This window comes from Anolis sagrei, chromosome 5 (assembly GCF_037176765.1).
Source record: "Anolis sagrei isolate rAnoSag1 chromosome 5, rAnoSag1.mat, whole genome shotgun sequence".
In the NCBI taxonomy this organism is placed as follows: domain Eukaryota; kingdom Metazoa; phylum Chordata; class Lepidosauria; order Squamata; family Dactyloidae; genus Anolis; species Anolis sagrei.
In genome coordinates this window covers 106,921,145-106,941,442 of record NC_090025.1, presented here as the reverse complement: position 1 = coordinate 106,941,442, position 20,298 = coordinate 106,921,145, and the positions used below count along the sequence as shown (strand labels likewise).

General features: G+C 40.7%; 1 protein-coding gene across 1 annotated transcript in view; it reads left to right on the top strand.

Annotated features, from left to right (window-relative positions):
- The window catches only part of WDR1 (WD repeat domain 1), a 36,014-nt gene extending 22,317 nt beyond the window's left edge, over positions 1-13,697 (top strand). Inside the window, exons 9-15 of the mRNA XM_067468960.1 lie at positions 123-212; positions 639-793; positions 1,840-1,927; positions 7,809-7,919; positions 9,147-9,320; positions 10,779-10,923; positions 12,722-13,697. Coding sequence (XP_067325061.1) covers positions 123-212; positions 639-793; positions 1,840-1,927; positions 7,809-7,919; positions 9,147-9,320; positions 10,779-10,923; positions 12,722-12,834 — 876 coding nt within the window. The 3' untranslated portion in view covers positions 12,835-13,697. The remainder of the gene's footprint in view (positions 1-122; positions 213-638; positions 794-1,839; positions 1,928-7,808; positions 7,920-9,146; positions 9,321-10,778; positions 10,924-12,721) is intronic.
- Positions 13,698-20,298: the final 6,601 nt, after the last annotated feature.

Here is a 20,298-nt window from a genome sequence, read left to right as displayed (position 1 = left end):
AGGCAAGTGCAAGCAGCCTCATGCTTTCTAGTAACTCAGCTTTTGTTTGTAAAGTGTGGATTATTTAATTACGCTGTTTTCTCTTTTAAAATAAAATGTCAATTATTTGTGCTCTCTTGCAGGGTCACAGTAAATCAATACAATGTCTCACAGTGCATAAAAATGGAGGGAAATCCTATATTTACTCGGGGAGCCATGATGGATACATTAATATCCTTTAAGTTCAAATCACTGTTTTATAGGTAAAAAAATTACAGCACTGTGTTAGTTTTTCCACTTCTTGCTAGTCATTGGAACCCCATAGGAAAATAGAATAATATTAGAAGTCAGAACTTATTTTAATTGCTGTGACAGTCGTAAATAAATATATTTTTTCCCAATGTTTCTCCTAATTTCCACTACCATGAAGTAATTGTATGCAAACTTTTGAGTTTCTGCATTTATGCAAATTTTTCTAGAGAGAGGTTCCATATATTCCCTCCGATCTATACAACAATTGCCTGGTATTTGATCCTACTCGGCCATTGGTTTGCTGTTCTTAGCCTTTTCCTCCTCATCTTGAACAAACAAATCTTTGTTACTGTCATAAAGCAGCATAACTTATCTTGAAATTGATTTCCTTAATATTTTGCTCACATTATTGGGACTCTGAGACAGGGGAAAATGATGGCTTTTTGGGGAAAGGGCACACAAACCAAGTCTCGAGAATGGCTGTGGATGAAAAGGACCAGCTGGTCAGTTGTAGCATGGATGATACTGTGCGTTACACCAGTCTTAACACAAAAGATTACAGGTAGGTGCTCAAATTCAGCAAAAATGACCCTGTATAATTCTAGCTTATATAGAAATACACTATGATAACTATATCAAAGGTCACAAGCACAGAATAATTCTTGGACTATCAGAGGGATTCAGCTTTTTCCTTTTAAGAAGATAGAATTTTGAATGCAGTAAGGGCTGTTGGAAAAGTTGCACAGTAACAATGATTTTGGTCAAAATATCAGCACAAGTGATACAAGAAATCGAGAATAAAATGATAGTAGATTAACAAATAATTAAAAGAAACTATAACACTTCTAAAAAAGAAATACAGAATGTGGAATATGTAAAATGTTCCTAGGCCCCTTGCTTACTATGCTCCCTGTGCCTTTGTCTTAGTAAAGATGTAACTGGAATGAGGTCAGGAGACATTTCCTATCCACTCTTTCCCCTCTGCAGAAATTATGTAGGTGCTTTTTGGCACAATTGCAAGTGATATGACATCACTTCTTATTCCAGGAATCTTAAATACAACCAATTTATGCAGCTTGGAGGTGATTGGGTGAAAGTGTTTGGGCATTTTTTAAAACCAAGTTATCAACTGATTTGTAAAGAGAATGTTTTGGAACTTCAGGAGTCTATATGAGGCCCCTTATGAAGTGTGTCTTGTGAAGAGCACGGAGCCCCTGGTAGCACAGTGGTTTAAAGCCGGACAGATCGCAGGTTCGAATCTAAGGAGAGCACGGATGAGCTCCCTCTATCAGCTCCAGCTCCCTATGTGGGGACATGAGGGTCCCACAAGGATGGTAAAACACAAAAGCCTCCCACAAGGATGATAAAACACACAAAAAAAAAAAACCTGGGCAGCCCCTGGGCAACGTCCTTGCAGATGGCCATTTCTCTCACATCAGAAGCGACTTGGAGTTTCTCAAGTCACTTCTGACATGGCAACAAAAAAAAAATGAAGAGAACACCCATTCATCTCCTATAGTCTTTTTATTGCCATCTACCCTTGCTGGTGATATTTGCTCCTTTGATTAGTTCTGGGGAAAAAAACTTTTATTTTATTTTATTTTTTAGTAGCCAAGATGTTATAAAAATGGACGTTCAGCCAAAATGTATTGCTGTTGGACCTGGTGGATATGCAGTAGTTGTGTGCATTGGAGAGGTATGTATTAGAAAAATGAGCTACAGTCCCTTTTTTATAACTATTTTAATTTCTACTTTCCCTCTAAAAAGTTCAAAGAGTAGCATTGAACTTGGGTTTGGGCCTCCAAGTTGCTTGTAGAGTTTTAGAGACACCATTAATCTCACAAGATTTTCTTAGGCCAGAAATACTCAAGACCTTTGCCAGTTCCTTCCTCTGTACCTGGTATACAACATCAATCTCCCATCCATTAACAGGCCTCTGTATCCATGGGTTTTGCATCCATTCACAATTTGAAAATATTTTTTAAAAACTCCAAAACCTTTATTTTGCCATTTTATATAAGGGATGCCACTCCACTGCACCATTTTATGTAGTGGGACTTGCACATCCATAGAATTTGATAGCTGTGGAAGGATGAAATCCTGGAGGCTGATCCTGCTTAGCTTTCAAGATTAGACAAAATCTGATGCTTTTAGGATATTAAGACCCTTTGGCAGAACCTCTTCCTTCACATTTGTCATCAGAACAACCCCAAAAAGAGATCTGGACAGGTCTTGTGTTATCTACTAAGTTTCATTACAGAATGAGGATTTTCACAAAGGCCAGGTGTTAGTTAGATTATTCAGCCATACTATGCATACTTTGCATTTTGAACAAGTTCACTGTGAAAATGTGGCAACTGTTTTTCACAAGAATTCCACTTTAAATTGCCCTGCTATTTAAAATTAGATGTAGTAGCTGAGGTGTTGCTCTTGTTAGATTCTAAAGAAGCAGCTTTGCTTGTTTTGAAATGTAGAAAGTGGCCTCGTGCTTGGGATCCAAACGTAAATGACAAAAACAGGTATGAATAAGAAATAAGGAGCTGCATTTGCTGTCCTAGTGTTCAAAATCTGTTTGCAGTGGTTCTCAACCTTTGGTCCTCCAAGTGTTTTGAACTTTAATTCCCAGAAGTCCCAGCTAGCCTACCAACTATTAGGAATTGTGGAAGTTGGTCCCCCAGGTCCAAAACACCTGGGGGACCAACAAGTAAGGTATTAAATTCTCCATTCATAGAGCTGGAGAAGACTTCTGTATGCTGCTGGAAGGGACTCATCACCCTGCAAGACTGGTGGTGGAGGAACAAAACATATTACTTAGGATATAGGCTTAGGTCAGTGGTTCTCAACCTGGGGTCCCCAGATGTTTTTGGCCTACAATTCCCAGAAATCCCAGCCAGTTTACCAGCTGTTAGGATTTCTGGGAGTTGAAGGCCAAAAACATCTGGGGACCCCAGGTTGAGAACCACTGGCTTAGGTGATAAAATGAAGGATTTATTTCAAGTGGTGCCTATGAATGTCTTTTTTAAAGAATTTGGCATGTGAAGTCAGAAATAGCCAAGACATGTTGGGGCCTAAAACAGAAGAAATGAGGGCAAGATATATATGTAGAACAACTATATGAAAACAGTTTGTATCAGTACTACATAGAGGTGCATCATTCTCTCGTGTACAAATTCATTTTAATATGGGACACAATCCTGTGGGAAGATCTTCTGAATAGGCTTAGTTGAGTTTAGCAGGCTCTACATAGGTACACATAAATTTTCAATGCAACTATTTTTATACAGCTAAATTTATACAAAACACTCCCTCTCTTCCACTTCTAATGAGAGCCCCGAACCACCTCACATTGTCTCATACTCAGATTAAGTCTGGAGACAGGCTTAACAAATAAATGCATTTAGCTTTAATTGAAATCAATTATTCATGATAAACAATGTGTGTAAAAGGTAAAGGTTTCTCCTGACATTAAGTCCGGTCGTGCCTGACTCTGGGGGTTGGTGCTCATCTCCATTTTTAAACTAAAGAGCCAGCATTGTCCGTAGACACCTCCAAGGTCATGTGCTATCTTTTTAAGTACTAAAATATGCAATTGTTTCTTGCTAATGGCAATTTTAAGACAAACGTATAACAAGGTTTACTTAGTAAAAAGGTGGTTAGCTCTCTCTTTCCTCCAAGTGTGACTTGCCCAGTGAGTTTCCATGCACAAGTAGGGATTTGAACCTGGCCTCCAAAATCTCCAAGCTCAGGAGACCAGTCTTTGAATCCCTGCTTAGGCATTCCCTGTTTCTCTTGAATTATTCCAACATCATGCTGAACACTCCAGCAAAGGATCACCACCTTGTCGGGGCGCTGGAGCTTGAGCACCTCAATGATGTCATGAGCGAAACCGTGAAGGGCCACCCAAGATGGGACGGTTGTGGCAGAGAGGTCAGACCAAGCGTGATCCCTGGGGAAGGCAATGGCAAACCACTCCAGTATCCTTGCCAAGAAAACTAAATGGACCAGTACAACCAGAGATATGTCGGTATGCCATTGGAAGATGGGACTCCCAGGTCGGAAGATGGCCAAAATGCTACTGGGGAGGAGCAGAGGATAAGTTCAACTAGCCCCAGATGTGATGACGCAGCTAGCTCAAAGCCGAAAGGAAGGCTAGCGGCCGACGGTACTGGAGGTGAACGACGAATCCGATGCTCTAAAGATCAACACACCATAGGAACCTGGAATGTAAGATCTATGAGCCAGGGCAAATTGGATGTTGTTATTGGTGAGATGTCAAGACTAAAGATAGACATTCTGGGGGTCAGCGAACTGAAATGGACTGGAATGGGCCACTTCACATCAGAGGACCACCAGATCTACTACTGTGGACAAGAGGAACATAGAAGAAATGGAGTAGCCTTCATAATTAATAAGAAATTCGCTAAAGCGGTGCTTGGATACAACCCAAAAAATGACAGAATGATCTCAATTTGAGTGCAAGGAAAGCCTTTCAACATTACAGTGATCCAAATATACGCCCCAACCACAGCTGCTGAAGAAGCAGAAGTAGATCAGTTCTATGAGGATCTGCAGGACCTACTGGATAATACACCAAAAAGAGACATTATTTTCATTACAGGAGACTGGAATGCCAAGGTGGGAAGTCAAGTGACAACTGGGATCACAGGCAAGCATGGTCTGGGAGAACAAAATGAAGGGGGACGCAGGCTGATAGAATTTTGCCAGGAAAACTCGCTGTGTATAACGAATACTCTCTTCCAACAACCTAAAAGACGGCTTTACACATGGACCTCACCAGATGGTCAACACCGAAATCAGATTGACTACATCCTTTGCAGCCAAAGGTGGCGGACATCCATCCAGTCGGTGAAAACAAGACCTGGGGCTGACTGTAGCTCAGATCACGAACCTCTTATTGCACAATTTAGAATAAAACTAAAGAGATCAGGTAAAATACACAGACCAGTTAGATATGATCTCACTAACATTCCTAACGAATATACAGTGGAAGTAAAGAACAGATTTGAAGGACTAGATTTAGTAAACAGAGTCCCAGAAGAACTATGGACAGAAGTCCGCGACATTGTTCAGGAGACGGCAACAAAGTACGTTCCAAAGAAAAAGAAAACCAAGAAGGCAAAATGGTTGTCTGCTGAGATACTGGAAGTAGCCCAAGAAAGGAGGAAAGCAAAAAGAAACAGGGATAAGGGGAGATATGCCCAGTTAAATGCGCAATTCCAGAGGTTAGCCAGAAGAGATAAGGAACTATTTTTAAATAAGCAATGCATGGAAGTGGAAGAAGACAACGGAATAGGAAGGACAAGAGACCTCTTCCAGAAAATTAGAAACATTGGAGGTAAATTCCAGGCAAAAATTGGTATGATAAGAAACAAAGATGGCAGGGACCTAACAGAAGCTGAAGAGATCAAGAGAAGGTGGAGAGACTATACAGAAGATCTGTATAGGAAGGATAATAATATGGAGGATAGTTTTGACGGTGTGGTGAATGAATTAGAACCAGACATCCTGAGGAGTGAGGTTGAATGGGCCTTAAGAAGCATTGCTAACAACAAGGCAGCAGGAGACGACGGGATCCCAGCTGAACTGTTTAAAATCTTAAAACATGATGCTGTCAAGGTGATGCATGCCATTTGCCAGCAAATATGGAAAACACAAGAATGGCCATCAGACTGGAAAAAATCAACTTATATCCCCATACCAAAAAAGGGAAATGCGAAAGACTGCTCAAACTTCCGTACAGTGGCCCTTATTTCTCATGCCAGTAAGGTAATGCTCAAGATCCTGCAAGGAAGACTCCAGCAATACATGGAGCGAGAGTTGCCAGATGTTCAAGCTGGGTTTAGAAAAGGCAGAGGAACGAGAGACCAGATTGCCAATATCCGCTGGATAATGGAGAAAGGCAGGGAGTTTCAGAAAAACATCTACTTCTGCTTCATTGACTATTCTAAAGCCTTTGACTGTGTGGATCATAATAAATTGTGGCAAGTTCTTAGTGGGATGGGCATACCAAGCCACCTTGTCTCTCTCCTGAGGAATCTGTACAAGGACCAAGTCGCAACAGTAAGGACTGACCACGGAACAACAGACTGGTTCAAGATTGGGAAAGGCGTCCGGCAAGGCTGCATACTCTCACCCAACCTATTCAACTTGTATGCAGAACACATCATGCGATGTGCAGGGCTGGATGAATGCAAAGCTGGGGTGAAAATTGCTGGAAGAAACATTAACAACCTCAGATATGCAGATGACACCACTCTGATGGCCGAAAGCGAGGAGGAGCTGAGGAGCCTTCTAATCAAGGTGAAAGAAGAAAGCGCAAAAGCCGGGTTGCAGCTAAACGTCAAAAAAACCAAGATTATGGCAACAAGAATGATTGACAACTGGAAAATAGAGGGAGAAACCGTGGAGGCCGTGACAGACTTTATATTTCTAGGTGCAAAGATTACTGCAGATGCAGACTGTGGCCAGGAAATCAGAAGACGCTTACTTCTTGGGAGGAGAGCAATGTCCAGTCTCGATAAAATAGTGAAGAGTAGAGACATCAGACTGGCAACAAAGATCCGCCTAGTCAAAGCCATGGTATTCCCTGTAGTAACCTACGGATGTGAGAGCTGGACCTTAGGGAAGGCTGAGCGAAGGAAGATCGATGCTTTTGAGCTGTGGTGCTGGAGGAAAGTGCTGAGAGTGCCTTGGACCGCGAGAAGATCCAACCAGTCCATCCTCCAGGAAATAAAGCCCGACTGCTCACTGGAGGGAAAGATACTAGAGACAAAGTTGAAGTACTTTGGCCACATCATGAGGAGACGGGAAAGCCTAGAGAAGACAGTTATGCTGGGGAAAGTGGAAGGCAAAAGGAAGAGGGGCCGACCAAGGGCAAGATGGATGGATGGCATCCTTGAAGTGACTGGACTGACCTTGAGGGAACTGGGGGTGGTAACGGCCGACAGGGAGCTCTGGCGTGGGCTGGTCCATGAGGTCACGAAGAGTCGGAGACGACTGAACGAATGAACAACAACAACATGCTGAACAAGTTGTTCAGTGTTACTCTTGTCTTGACTAGCATCACTTGGAACATAAATTATAGCATTTGAGTTTGGACCAATGAGTTAGCTAAACCAAACCTCACCTTTATTGATTTCATTAATTCACTGAATTATGGCATGCTAGTTGACAAACGGTTGACACATTCTAGCCTCCAGTATATATTTGAATTTCCTGAACAGCACTCCTTTGCGTGCCTTGGGACATTCTGTAGTCCCACGATGTGAATACTATGGCCATGCAGAGAGATATCTATACCTTATCCTTATCATCCCCCCAAGGTGGAAAATTAGTGGGAAAGGTCAGAGTGAAAGGGGCCACTAGTGTAGAATTGCAGTTAAGGTGAACAGAAAGAGGTTGGATTGCAAATCTTTTAAACCTGCAGAGTAATAACATGACATTTATTTTCTTCTCCTTTTTAAAGTTATTTTATTTTATCATGAAGAATACAAATAAAACATTGTACAAATGTGATAGTTTCATGGGGGAATAAGTGTATTTCTCTGCCATTGCAGATTGTCTTGATGAAAGATAAGAAGAAATGCTTTGTGGTTGATAACCCAGGTTTTGAACCAGAAGCAGTAGCAATTCACCCAGGAGGTGGTATGGCAGCTGTTGGAGGAGCGGTAAGAATTTTATTTGCCTGATAAAAATAGCATTTTTTATCATTAAGTACTTGGCAGGCACTGTAGCAGTGTGGCAGTGAATGTTAGTAATACTTCTTTTTTGTAGCAAGGTTCATTGTCACATGGCCAGCTTTTGACCTTAGATTTTTCATAATTGATCTTTATAAGCACACACTCTGTTAGTCAAAGATATAGCAGTGTTACTCTCGAATATCGGTGTACAAAAGGTTCTAGTAGTAAAGGGAAGCTAACAGAGAATGTATGAGGGTTAACCAGAAAGTAAGGTTACATGCCACATAGCTCTTGCGGGGAATTTTCTTGGGGGAAGTTAGTATCACCACCGTGTAATGGGAAGCCAGCGGAAGCGAATGAGCAGTGCCAGTTCTCAATAGCTCATCAACTGGCATTGTGATGAAGGTTAGAGGTGATTGTCCTCATTCTGTTTCCATCCAAGTCCCAAGTTTGCACTGTAATACGATACCTAAATGCTAAGGGCATTAGCGCCACTGTAATTCATTGCAAAATCATTTCAGTTTATGGAGAGGACATAATATCAAGACAGCATGTGGCAAAATGGGTATGGAATATATTGTGAGACCATGAAGAAAGTTCGCAGAGACATCCAAAACAAATGTCGTGGAATGCTGATGGCAGGAGTCTGTCTCCTTCATAACAATGCGTGTCCGCACATCGCTTATGCAACACAAGAGTTGTTGACTTCATTTGGCTGGGATGTTTTAAGCCATCCCTCTCACAGCCCCAATCTCGCATCCAGTGACTATCATATGTACACTAAAATGAAGGAACACCTTGGTGGAAAACACTTTTCCAATGACAATGAGGTGAAAATCAAAGTGATGAATTGGCTGAAAAAGGCAGAGGGAAACTTTTATGACACAGGCATCAAAAGCTCATCCCACGGATAACAAAATGTATTGAACTGAATAGTGATCATAAGGAAAAATAACGTAATACCTATGCTGCAATGGAAGCCAAAGTTGGAGGGGTTCAATTTTGTAAGTTTAATTTTGAGACTTCTAGTGCCACAAAAAATATTTCCACCCAAGTCCTTTAAGCAAAGGCATACTCAGTTTTCTCATAGGCAGGTAATGCAAAGTGATAACATGCTTTAATACATTTCTGAATGTAGACAGTAGCAAATCTGAACAGTCTTAACACTTTGCACACAGCAAGTGGAGTTTAACCTTGTCATACTTTGACTTTTAGGATGGAAAAGTTTACCTGTATGCAATTCAGGGAGCCACTTTAAAAAGAGAGGAAAAGATCTTGGAAGTGAAAGGCCCTGTGACTGACCTGGCCTACTCCCACGACGGTGCCTTTCTTGCAGTGACGGATGCAAGTAAGGCTGTCATGGTGTTCAATGTGGCTGATGGCTATGCGGTAAGGACAAATGTGTAACTTCCACACGTGGTTTATTTTATTTCTCAGAAATAGGGAGCAGAATTTAGCTCTTCCAGAAATGAATAGAAGATGATGGAAATCTCGTAAACTTGTACTTGGGAGCATTTGATATGTTATTCTACATATTCACCACATTTCAAACTTTATTGCATGAAAATGCTATTCCGAGGCAGTGGTGCTATCACTTATTATTTCACCTCTTTTCATTTGTGCAGCCACCATTATTTACTAATTGTACTTCCTCATAACCTGCTGGACTTCCACTGCTCTATACTGTACCATATTTCATTGCATAATAATTGCACTTTTTCTCCCTTTTTTAAAACCAAAAAAGAGGGGTACAATTATTATGCAGTGAAAACAGATACAAAATCAAATCAGTTTTTCATTATGTATAAAAGTAACTTAACACAACTTATGGATGGCGTGATTTATATTGAATGTATTGAATTTATATTAAATTTATATTGAACACCAGAAGCACTCAAAGTGGCCAGATACCGGTCAAAGGACATTTAATCAACTACCAAACTCACACATTTTGTATTTTCTCTGTTTGTTTGCTTTGTTCTGTTAGAAATGTAATATAATTGACTGGCTGCCCTGACACGAGAAATAAATAAATAAATATTGAATGTAATGTTTTTAAACATTTTAAATGCTTAATATTAATATCAATTTAATTTTAATGTTACTAGAATTGTATGTGTTTTAAAGCATTGAATAATTGCCTATATGTAAGCCACCTTGAGTCCCCTTCGGGGTAGAGAAAGACGGAGTATAAATAGGGTAAATAAAAATAATAAATAAATAAACTTTATATACAACATCCAACCTAGACACGTTCTAAACAAACACCTACTAAACAAATATATAAGCCTCCCGCTAATTGAAGCAAGACTGTTGAAGCAAGACAGTTGATTTAAACTTATTTGTTGGCCTCTTTTAAGTATCACTTCATTTCTACCTTTCCACTTTTAATCACACTCCTCTATATCAGAAAACCAATAGTTGAAGATTGTGCCATCTTTCTTGAATTTAGTCAAGGATTTCTCCGTAATCAGCATTGTCAATTTGTCCATCTCGGCTAATTCACATATTTTCATCAGCCAGTCTTCTTGTGTCGGTATATCTGATTCTTTCCATCTCTGGACATAGATAATCTTCACTGCTATGATCATATAAAACAATGGTTCTCAACTTGTGGATCCCCAGATATTTTGGCCTTCAACTCCCACAAATCCTAACAGCTTGTAAAATGTCTAGAATTTCTGGGAGTTGTAGGCCAAAACACCTGGGGACCCACAGGTTGAGAACCACTGATATAAAATAATATTCTTCCATGTTTGACAGTCCATTCCCTTTTAGAATTAAACATTGTTGGTAAAATTAGAATTATTTTTGTTGCATTGATTTTTCCCCTCTTTTTCTGAATAGGAGCATAATGTATATTATGGACACCATGCAAAAATTGTCTGCCTTGCATGGTCACCAGATAATGAACACTTTGCTTCCGGGGGCATGGATATGATGGTGTTTGTTTGGACACTGAGTGACCCAGAGACCAATGTCAAAATAAAAGGTACTTGTCTATATTCTGGTTTCAGATAAAACTAGTTCTGAAGGAGTACTGCTAATCTGGTTTGATAAGAGTTCTTGCCAATCTGAAGTCTCTTAATTGTAAGGTATATTTTATACAGAAACAAAAGCATTTATTTATTCAGACCCAGGTTCTGGTTATTTGAAGGACCATATCTCTTTTTACAATTGTGTTACACATTTATGATCATCTGGGGAGGGCCTTCTCTCTGTCCCACCACCCTCTTAAGTGCATTTGGTGGGAATATGGAAGAAGGTCTTTTCAGTCACTGTTCCCAAACTGTGAAATTCCCTCCCAAGAGAAGACCAGGATGACCCCATCCCTTTTTGCCTTTCCCAGGCAAGTTACTTTGGCATCAAACATTTGAGGGAGGACATGGGGCAGGCTGCCAGGTAGTTCTGGGTGGGATTTGTTATTGGAATGGTGGACTTTGAATGTGATTTTAATAGAATCGCTTGTATTTTAACTGCATTTTAACTTTTTATCTACACACAAGTGTTTACTTGCATTTTAAAAAATGTATCTTTTTTTAAAAATTAGGTGTGTTATATTTGTTAGCAACCTTGAGTGCCCATGGGGAGAAATGCAGGATAAAAATAAAGTTAACAATAATAACTTTCCTTGAAAAATAATAGCCATGTAAATGTAACTTGAGATTTCTAAATGTGTTCTTTGGGTATTGGTTGAGATCAAGGCCACAATTCTGTTTGCACATAAAGGACCTCATCAGATGGACATTTAGTGTCCTAGGACACTTTCACCACATCTAATGGATGGAGCCCTATGCTGGGCATCACATGATGTCATGTGACTTTTCACCCAACTGGGGTGAAAGTGTTGCGAGACACTTTCCTCACAAGACAGGAGGCTTTCTCAGGAGGGCAACACTTTCCCCATGTGATGAGGCAAGCATTGCCAAGAGAGAGTTGTGCATGATGCAATGGGTTCACCCTGCTGCCCCTCTCATTCCTCAGTAAAGCCAGGCGATGAGGCCCAAAAAGAAGATACTAACAGTCAGTTGATACTGCTTCTCTAGCACCACTTTTCTCCTAATATATTGCCACATGAGAATGACTCCTCACAGCTCTTTGCTTTAGTCCTGGTGCTCAGACATCTCTGAGTAGAAGCAGGACTATTCATGGGAGCATGAAGGATATATTGAATATTGGAAGATCTCTAATGTCTTGGCTGACTAAAGACCTGACAATGCTATAGCACATGATGTACAACAATTGTGCAGGTGGCATCATTTGGAAAGTATCATAGAATCTTTGAGTTGGAAGAGAATTCGTGGGCCATCTAGTCCAGCCCCCTGCCAAGAAGCAGGACAATCGCATTCAAAGCACCTCTGACAGATGGCCATCCGGCCTCTGGTTAAAAGCCTCCAAAGAATGAGCCTCCACCACACTCCGGGGCAGAGAGTTCCACTGCTGAACAGCTCTCACAGTAAGGAAGTTACTCCTAATGTTCAAGTGGAATCTCCTTTCCTGTAGTTTGAAGCCATTGTTCCACATCCGAGTCTCCAGGGCAGCAGAAAACAAGCTTTCTCTCTCCTCCCCATGACTTCCCTTCACATATTTCTACATGGCCATCAGATCTCCTCTCAACCTTCTCTTCTTCAGGCCAAACATGCCCAGCTCCTCATAGGGCTTGTGCTCCAGTTGTGTATGAGTTAAAGATATATAAACATTGGATATCATACTACATTTTCTTGGGAGTAAATTGCCAATTTGAGATTAGTGTGGTTGCAAGCGTTCTCATGCATCTTTCACTTTTCCAGATCCCCACAGATTGCATCATGTAAGCAGCTTGGCATGGCTGGATGAACACACCTTGGTAACGACATCTCATGATGCGTCAGTCAAAGAATGGTCTATTTCCTACAAAAAATAAATGCCTTCAGTCAAGATAACCTAATCAGGGACTAGAACTACTTGAGTGAAATAGCATTTCTTTTTCTCAAAGTTAGCAAATCTGTAATGGCCTCTGGGGTCCTATAGCATATTCTCATATCTTTGCAGAGGGTGTTTGTATCTGTAATTAAATGACCTTTGAAAAGCTTTAGTCAGTAATGGTTTGCACATGGAGAAGCACTTAAATTATGTCCGGAGCTTATTAAAAAAAATGTGTGCTGAACATTCCAGGGACTACGGCCTCACAATTTGGCGTAGCAGAATTTAAAATGATTTGGTTTCTTATTTTTTAATATCTAGAACACATACACTTACTTGCACATGATATTGTACAGGCATGAGAGAATTCTCATTTTTTTCTAATTGCAGAACATTTCTGTACTAACCGTCATAGTGAGAATGCTAGTTGTGATCCAAAAATGAATCGTGGTGTGCAGCTACTGTATATTGGCTTGTCAGACATGTAATGCACCAATTTGTTGCCTCAGATTTCGTTCATCAGATAACAAGGTGGGGTACATCCATAATAGACTTTTCTGTATTTCACGTCCAGATTTGTAGTTATTTTTAAGATAAAAATGTGGGGGTTTGTTGTACTTCGCCATTCTTTTAGAATTTAAAGTTTACAAAAAAATGTCAAGGCATTTTTCCAGATATACCTTTGTTACCTTTTTGAACAAATGAAAACTTTGATCATGGTTTGTTTGTCAAGAAAGGGATGCTTCTAGATTTGCTTTAAATATGCCTGTTTCATAAGGAGAATTATGTTGATGTAAGAAAACTTGCAGTAATTATGAAAAATGCTTTTTTTTCAGTACAGGAAATAAAGTGAAGTAAAGCATTGTTGTGCCTTGAACTGATTGTTATGAGAAACTATTCCAGACTCTATAAAAGCACATTTCTGCTTTAGATCCATGCTCTCATATATATAATATATATTCTCTCCCACTAAACAAAGGTTGTAAGGCAGAGCTTTCCAAACATTTCATGTTGGTCACTTATTAGAAGTGTGTCATTTCACAACATAGTAATTGAGTTTCGCTGGAAGTGACACGAATCAGCTTTTTGGACCCGATTACACATACTGTGCCATAACTGATCCTTTGACCAAGGTGTGCATACGGATGTGACAGAAGGGGAATATACTAGTTCACCATATTAATTAGCACCTTTGCTGTGTAAAAATGCTTGCGAGTTGGCATTGCTTATTTCACACACTCAGGTTTCTTGTTAAATTCACACAACACGCTTACACACAGCAGTTGGCACACTAATGTGTCACAACACACATTAGAAAGTTCTTATGTGAGATATTTATTTCAGTAGCCTAAAAAGTGTTTTCCGGAACTGTGAGTATGCAGAAACACCCAGTGCTCTTCTTCACAATATTTGGGTGTGATGGTGAAGAAAGGACACCTCATTAGGAAGAGACTGTAAGAAATTGCCTTTGACAATAGTTTCATTTAATTTTCCCTGTGTGTTGAGCCTTCCTGAGCTAGGTTTCATACCTAAAGAAAGGTAATATATATTGATGTGTTCGTTTCTTTCACATTAGCTAGGTCATTGAAGAAACTGGGATTCCCTACCTTATTCCACCCCACTTCAGACAGAAAAGACAGATTCAGGAAGGTCATAGAGATTAAATTTAGGAAGAAAACAAAAAATACCCTACATCCTGATAATCCTGACTTAAGTACAACCATTCAGACAGTGGAATTTACTCATGTGCTGGTTTACCTTTCAATAATTGAATGAATTGCTACACTTCAGTTAGGACAAACCAACAGACTGACAACTTGAATATGGCACATGAGAAAGCAGTGAAAGAGATTGAGAGTGGTCTTTGATGCTCAATACTGTTAGATCAGTGGTTCCCAACCTTTTTTTTGACTAGGGACCATTCTCCAACATTAGTACCAAAAGTATGAAATCTGTTTTTGGTCAACTTTATATTCACTTTGATTATTTGGGGTGCTGATTCAGAAAATTGCATTGGATGGACAACATCAGCTCTAGTTCCTGATACAGAACATATGCCACCCAGTAGTCGCCATCTGCTCACCCACAGAAAACCATATTTAAGAAGTTTCGGAACTATAAGGGTTTTGTGAGACCAGTTGCTTTCGTTGCAACAGTGAGGCCGTGGACCATATTTTAATTCTTGTGGACCACAGGTTGGGAACCACTGTATTAGATGATCAAAAAAGCCATTAAATGCTAATCAAGGTGGCCAGTTGCAACATTCACACCTGCCTCAGACAAGAGTTTTTTCTCCCACCCTGGACATTCCACAGATATATAAACTCCACTGGTCTAGTTTCCAACAGACCACAATCTCTAAGGTCAGCAGTTAAGGATTTAATCCATCGCACCACCACAAGTAGTGTGTATTAACCATTTGTGCATGTACCAAAGCATGACATTTTCTTGTGCAAGCCAGCTTGCCATGAAGAAAACTATAAATTGAGTGTAGAGCTGCTGGTAGACCCATGCTGTGACACACATTCTCCCTGCTCATATGTATAACCACACAAGCTGAAATTGGGAATAGATGGGAAGCAGGCTGTTTAAACTGCTGCTTGTCCACTGAAAATAATCCCCCTAGTTGCTTCTCTTTCTTCCCTTTGAGTTATTTTGAATAATACTTAAGGTTTGCCAAGGGTGCAACCATTAGAGGAAGGGAAGCCATGTAAGAATTCTGTGCACAATTATATTTTCATTCAGCCCACACATTCTAGCATTGTGGAGTGAGACATGGAAAAATATTCACACTTAGAATTCTTGCAGTTGCTGTATTCGCATTCAGTTGTTAACTTCACCTCCCCCTTTTCTTCGGATGCCTAAGCTGTCTTTCTAAATGCTAAACTAAAATTTTAAGTTATAGCAATGCAAAAAATTGGGTACCAATTTTATTTTGGGTACCAAAATCTTATTTGGAGCAATAAGTTCATTTGGTTCTCTTTCTCCAAACAAGCAGATCTTTGCCAGACTTCTTTTTTTTTCTGTTTCAGCGCTGCAGTACCTGCTTTTTTGGTTTGTTTTTTAAATGTTATAACAAGCATTGGGAAGTCATTGTAATTCTCTTTTTTATTTAAGTATTTTCCAATATGACAAAATATTAAAGGACAGGAACAATCAGGGCCAGTTGACATCTCCCAACAAAAGATTCCCCCAGACATGAAGTAGCCAAGCTTTGAAGCTGCAAGGCCATTATGTGCAGGTACAACTGTACCAGGAGCTCCAATTTTGTTTGCTTTGCATTGAATGTTTGTTGTAGTCCTAAGTTTCAGGGACTCTGCAGATAGGTGGCTTCTTTTGGCTGCAATCATAGGGCAAGCCACCTGTCAATTATAGTTAGGTTCATGCAGGACATAATACCTAGAGCTCTTGTAGAAAGCTTCGTCTTCTACGGCTTGGCCGGGGAGATATACAGCCCACAGCTTGGCCGGGGTTATACAGCCCTACAGTTCCTTTGCTGAAGGACTTCAGTCAGCCATCACGGAAACCTGAGTTCTTTTTCCCCTGGAAGTCTACAAAGCTCTGCTTGGTAAGGGTCACTTGCGGAAGCCAGAAGCAGTTGGTAGCGGGTGCAGGGGCTCCATGCCAACAGAGGCAAAGACAGGCTGCCCAGATTAAAAGTTAAGGATTTACCCATTAGTTACAGTTATGAAGATAGTGCCTGTTCCCTGTGGACAAGATTGAGAGAGAGCCAATAGACTGTTAAGAAAGCCTTAAAGTACCTGTTTGTTTTCATTAATAAAGAACTTTGTTGAATAGGTTTTTGTGGGTTTTTTCGGACTATATGGCCATGTTCTAGAGGCATTGGCCATATAGCCTGAAAAAACCCACAAGAACCTATTGATTCCAGCCATGAAAGCCTTCGACAAAACTTTGTTGAACCTTTAAGCAATCTAAAGACTCTGTTTTAAGGAAATCCAAAGGCCTTTAATCTGAGGCAGCCCCGGCATCCCGTTGGGCACACAGAATTTATGTCCTGTCTACAGTCTTATGCACAGGCCCAGTGTGCGACAGCACACATTAAATGCTAATCAAGGTGGCCAATGGTAGCATTCACACTTTCCTCAAGCAGACAAGAGTTCTTTCTCCCACCCTGGACATTCCACAGATATATAAACCTCACTTGCCTAGTTTCCAGCAGACCTCACAACCTCTGAGGATGCTTACCATAGATGTGGGCAAAACATCAGGAGAGAATGCATCTGGAACATGGCCACACAGCCTAGAAAACTCACAGCAACCCAAAGGACAGATGGACAAGAATAAACAAGAACAAAAAAGATAGTAAAGAAAAAGCGAGAATAGAAAATAATAACTTCCAACAAGAACAGAAAAGACAGATTTCCAATGTTCTTCTATGTGAAAGACACAGTACATGGCTTGCAAAGCTGACAACCTAGCACTAGATGGTGCATTCATTCCATTTGATGCATTCTGAAACGGTAGTAAATTTGAGATCCAATGAATCTAAATGTTTTTTAAAAATACTTTTTAAAAGGGACTTTTCCTTCACCTCAGTCTAATCATAGGCCCTAAATCGTTAATCTTGATGTCTTTTCTGCCAGAAACAACACCGCAAGAAAAGAAATTCTACCTAAACATTAGGAACTTTTTGACAGTAGGAGCTATTCCACAGCAGAATATGTTGCCTCAGAGAGTGGCACTCTTCTTCTCTGGAGGTTTTTAAAGCAGAGGCTGGATGGCCATCTGTCTTTGATTGTATTTTCCTGCTCTTTGTAGTCTTTTTCAACTCTATAATGCTATGATTCTATTTTATACAATATTTTTTTCTGAAGGGAATAATACTGTATAACATAGAATCATCCAATTATTTTTTCTGAATGAGCATTCTTCTTTTTAGCAATCCTTGTTATGCTATTCTTAAGTGTGTGTTTTGTTGCTCAACTAAGGAGTTTCATTCATCTCAAAACCATTTTATTACAGGCTCCATAAATATAGCATAATTGGCTACATCCTGATTAAACGAGCCCTGTAAAACATGGGATTCTGTCTTGACAAATGGCAATAAGCTCCTAAGTCAGATCACATGTCCATGATAATGAGATTCCATTTGTTCTTTTAGTAACTTCCCAGCATACGGAAGTCTCGTGCATTTGGTATACAGCCATTCCTAATTACTACTTTTAATGTGGAAGAGGCGGGGAATTGTGATTTCTAATAAGATAATTTTGAGGTTATTTTGCGGCTACCATCCTAACTCGTGTGCTCTCCTTCTAGCCCAGGCATGGACGAACATTGTTCGATGTGGGGTGCATTGCCAGAGGAGGGCCAAGGGCAGTTGACGTGGAGGAAGGTATTGCATGGAGGGGCAGTTGGAGCCAAAAAGGAGGGTCCTTCTCTCAGCCCCATCTATGCATGCTGTCTATATGTCTTCCCAGGCTGAGAGGAGGAGATATGCTGCTGTTGAGACCTCTCCAGAGAGCTTTCGGCAGCCACGTGTCTCTGCCTCGGTTCTTCTCTCAGTCTGGGGATGAAGCTATCCGAACGTATCTCGGCCTATCAGCCCACCAGGACCCTAAGATCTTCAGGAGAAGCCCTTCTCTCCATCCCGCCTCCTTCACAAGTGCGGCTTGCGGGAACGAGAGATAGGGCCTTTTCTGTGGTGGCCCCCCGGCTTTGGAACGCCCTCCCTACTGAAATAAGATCAGCCACCTCGCTAATGGCATTTCGGAAAAAACTGAAAACTTGGATGTTCGAGCAAGTTTTCAACTAATGCCGATGTGATGATGTTTTGATCATGCACTAGCAATCAAGGATAACGAATTGGATTATGACTTTAACTATGAGATGTCCGGTCTGTATTGGTGGCCCAATACTATGTATGTATATGTATGTATTTTTATAATTTATCTTACATTTTTAAAGTGAATATTGTATTTTAAATATGTTGTAAACCGCAATGAGTCGCCGCATAGGCTGAGATATTAGCGGTATACAAGTGTACCAAATAAATAAATAAATAAATAAAATAAAGAGCCCAAGGTTCTGGCTTTGCCCATGCCTGTTCTAGTCCCAGCTATAGGTAAAAGTAAAGGTAGTCCCCTGACATTAAGTCCAGTCATGTCTGACTCTGGGGTGTGGTGCTCATCTCCATTTCTAAGCCGAAGAGCCAGCGTTGTCCGTAGACACCTCCAAGGTCATGTGGCCAGCATGACTGCATGTAGCGCCGTTACCTTCCCGCCGGAGCGGTACCTATTGATCTACTCACATTTGCATGTTTTCGAACTGCTAGGTTGGCAGAAGCTAGGGCTGACAGCGGAAGCTCACGCCGCTCCCCGGAATCGAACCTGCGCTATCTATATGTCTCCATTATTTTTTGGCTGATGTTCAGAATTTGCTAACCAGTCCCTTCACTGGAAACCAGGAGGATAGAAATCCATTATGTCCACAGCTTGAGATTTTATGGGGCCAGTGGAGATGGACTGGCTCGAGGGTGGTGGGTGATTGAATTTTTCTCATGTAGATGAAGCCCAGGAAGACAGCTGAGTGGACTTCCTGGAGAATGAAGTGCTGGCAAAAGGTAACCAGAAGGTTGTATTCGGTGGCACGCTTCTTCAGATATGTTTTTATACATGGAGATATAAAATATACACATTAAATTGTGAAAAATGGAGGTCGGTGGATACCAGGGCTCCCACTGAGAGAACAGTGGCACCTATGGGGGTGGGGGGTTGGCAAAGGGGTTCAGGGAAACCAAGGGCAATTAGTATAGGGGCAAGGGAGAGAATATGCCCATTTTGTGGGCCGTGGGGGCCGCAAGGGCCATGTGGCCTGTGCGGCCACTGGGCCAATTCTGGGAGGAGGAAGCAGGAGAAAAATACCCCGGAGGCAAAGGGGGACACAAAGAGACAGATATAGAGGAAAACACACTGTGGGTGTATGTTTATTTGGAGTTAGGAACAACATTTATTTATTTATTTATTTATTTAAAACATTTATATTACGTCCTTCTCACCCTGGGGGGGACTCAGGGCGGAGCACAGCATACAAACGGCAAACATTCAATGCCGGGACATGAATTCATTATATGCATACATAAACATTAAAAACATTTGTCTCAATATTAAAACATACTGTTTTAAACCATCTTGATCATCATGATATAATTATCAGAATGGGAAAAAGAGGTTTAAAAAAGTATCTTAGGTGCTGGTAGTTGCTGTTGTGCTCCTCCAGACCTCAGAACATCCACAAAACAATAGATTAAAAAAATAAAAGGTTCCCAACAGCCACGTCTTTTCCTTGCCGCAGCTTCAGCGGGACAATTAAGATAATTTGACCCTGGGAGGGGGGGTGTCCATGCTCGGCAACAATACCAAGTGCATGCGGTACTTAACATTTCCATAGATAATCAGATTGTGACATTAATGTGATTGTGACATTAATGCAATATTTGTGAGTTTTG